At 37.6% G+C, this 2,815-nt stretch overlaps 1 protein-coding gene across 1 annotated transcript; it reads left to right on the plus strand.

Moving 5' to 3' along the window:
* Positions 1 to 531: 531 nt before the first annotated feature.
* On the plus strand, positions 532 to 2,561 carry LOC114662297 (interferon-inducible GTPase 5-like). The gene is made up of 2 exons (XM_051934459.1): positions 532 to 678; positions 1,225 to 2,561. Exon 2 carries the CDS (start codon positions 1,232 to 1,234, stop codon positions 2,429 to 2,431), a length of 1,200 nt encoding a protein of 399 aa, XP_051790419.1. The 5' UTR covers positions 532 to 678; positions 1,225 to 1,231; the 3' UTR covers positions 2,432 to 2,561.
* Positions 2,562 to 2,815: the final 254 nt, after the last annotated feature.

The raw sequence follows: 2,815 nt of genomic DNA on the forward strand, positions 1-2,815 counted from the left end.
ATTCCAAAAAATTGTATTTTTCAGACTCAGGGAGGTCAAAAACATCACACGATTTTTTTCATGATTACTATACTTTCTGTATACTTTGTATGCGAGAAAGTAAAAAGAAGCCCAAATAGGCTTGTGCTGGCTGACAAAGAGTCCAACTCAAGAGATGTCGACATTGCATTGATTGATGTTCTGTTGTTAGTTGCTGGTTTGGAAGGGGTTTCTGCCAAACTGTACTTCGATTTTGGAAAGGAGAGTTCAAGTGTTTGATAATGTCTCAAGGTAAGATTGCAGGCTAATTTGAATCAGGATTAAGAGTTTGGGTCTGGATCTTTGGAGATAACTGATATTGTCAGAGAAATCCTGAATCCTAATGACATTCAGATAATGCAGCCGTGGAGTTGTGTTTAGTGTAATCTTAATATTGAGGACTTACTTGTTCACTCTATGCTTACGGAGCCAAGCTTATTACATTTCCCTTATGTCCATTCCTAAATAAATGACTTTTTTTTGGATTTGTTATAGATAACTTGTCTCATGCAGAAGAAAAGGTGAGCCGGTGTAGCAGAGGTTCACACACGCGTCTCTGGTGTTTCACCAACTTGTACTGGGAACTCGGCAGTGGTTGTTGAATAAGTACAAGAGGAAAATAAACTATAAACAATACCAGCTAAACTAACTTTTCTCAAGGTAAGTTTGAAAGAGTAAACTAACCAGTATTATTGCAGTTGAAAGAATCTTTGTCTGGTTTTAAACTAGATGTGTTTGAAAATTCACCAGTGTTTTCCAAAAGGAAACTTTCTGAAATTTCAAAACTTTGTGCAGCGTGCAATAATTGAGATATCTCAAAGAAAATGGAACTTTTCTGGCAAATTTCCATGAGTTATATGTGTGGCAAATTTCAGACAAATTGGTCCACTGAGGTGGGGATTGTTTAATGCAGGCACACAGACAAACAGACAACCACAGTAGGTGCTTATCACATTATACGTGAACGTACCTAAAAGAAAGAGAGAAACGAAAGACTATGGAATTAAGAAAAATGTGGATGTGGAAAAGCAGGTCTGCTGTTCTCCTGGTGACGACCAGCATGTCCATCTTAACTTTTCATTCAGAAGCCAACAAAAGTTTTGAAATAACAATATCTCACATTTGTAAAAGACAAAGCTAGTATGGATGAACGTCTAATACTTAACTCTCTACTTACTTTAAGAAAACCTTTTTTTTCCCAAACAGAAACATAATGGGCAACACCAAATCCACCTACTATGGTTTTTTTAAAGAAAATGAAGCAGAAGAACTTGGTTCACTTTACAGTGAAATGGGGTTTGAAGCAGTTGTTTCCAAGATTAAAGAAAAGAATGAAGCTCTGGAAAAAGAAACCCTGAGTATTGCAGTGACTGGAGAGTCTGGTACCGGCAAATCTGCCTTAGTCAATGCCATGAGGGGTCTCAATCCGGGTGAACCAGGAGCTGCTGAAGAGGGTACTACGGAGCAAACCATGAAGGTAACACGTTATAAACACCCCAAACTTGAAACTGTTTGTTTTTATGACCTCCCAGGCATTGGTACACTCAATTTTCCAGCCAGGGATTATGCAAAGATGGTCAATCTCAACACATATGACCTTTTCATAATTGTAATAGGTAACAGGTTCTTGGAGCATGATGCATTACTAATAAGAGAAATACAGAAAATGAAGAAGCAGTTCTACTTTGTGCGCAGCAAAATTGACTTTGAATTCAATAATCTAAAACACCAGAACCGGGAAAATGACTGGCAGAAAGAGTTTGACAAAATCAGAGATGACTGCATCAGAAACCTGAATAAGAGTGGTTTCTCTTCACAAGAGGTCTTCCTGGTGTCCAGTCGCTTTATAAAAGATTTTGATTTTCCCAGATTCTGTGATATTTTAGAATCTCAGCTTAGCGAGAACAAGAGGTACATATTTCAGCTATCCCTTCCAAATTTCAGTGCAGATGTGGTTAGGAAAAAAAAGGCCATCCTACACCGAAAAATTCTGGCAGCTGCTGCGGCCTCGTTTGTAGCAGGTGCATCTCCTATTCCTGGAGTGTCCATAGCTTGTGATATCGCCATTTTAGTAAAAACGTTTCTGGAAATACGGAAGAGCTTTGGCCTGGATGATGACTCCCTTGGAAGCCTTGCATTGAAAGTTGGGAAACCTGTAGAAGTTCTCAAAGCAGAAGTCAAGAATCCTTTTATCTCCGATATCACTGAGACTTCTGTCATAAGAGTCATTGCTGGTTCAACTGCTGCTGTTGCTGTTATGGCTGCTGAAGAAGCAGCTCACTTGATCCCAATTGTTGGATCGGTTGTTGGGGCGCCTGTGTCTTTTCTAACTACCTACGGCATCCTGAGAAATTCACTTGATAAATTTGAACAATCAGCAGTGAGGGTGATTATAAAGGCCTTCGAGGCTTGATGATAGTTTCATTTTAAGAATTTAGATGTTTTAAACCTTTAATTCCATATGTGAACCAGACCCTCAATAATTTAGATTTTTTTATGTGATTTGATATACTTCATTAATCCCCAGGGGGAAACAGTCTGTGATATTAACTCTGTAATCGATAACCGAGGAGATTCTTTCTTTTCTTTTTTTTATTTAGATGACTTCAGGAGATGTTCAGTGATCATGTGATAATTGGTTTGTGACCTTTTAGATAACATTCACATCACTTATTAAATAATTCATTTTAAATATTCAGTGTTAATTAAAAATAACAATATGATTTGATTTCACTTTAGTACCATTTTATTTTAAGCACTTTGTGTAGATGATGTCATTTTCTTGACAGGAATAATG

The sequence above is a fragment of the Erpetoichthys calabaricus genome, chromosome 12, assembly GCF_900747795.2.
Source record: "Erpetoichthys calabaricus chromosome 12, fErpCal1.3, whole genome shotgun sequence".
Classification (NCBI taxonomy): Eukaryota; Metazoa; Chordata; class Cladistia; order Polypteriformes; family Polypteridae; genus Erpetoichthys; species Erpetoichthys calabaricus.

Coding starts and splice junctions, on each gene's coding strand:
- LOC114662297 (XM_051934459.1), top strand. CDS start 1,232: ATGGGCAACACCAAATCCACCTACTATGGTTTTTTTAAAGAAAATGAA.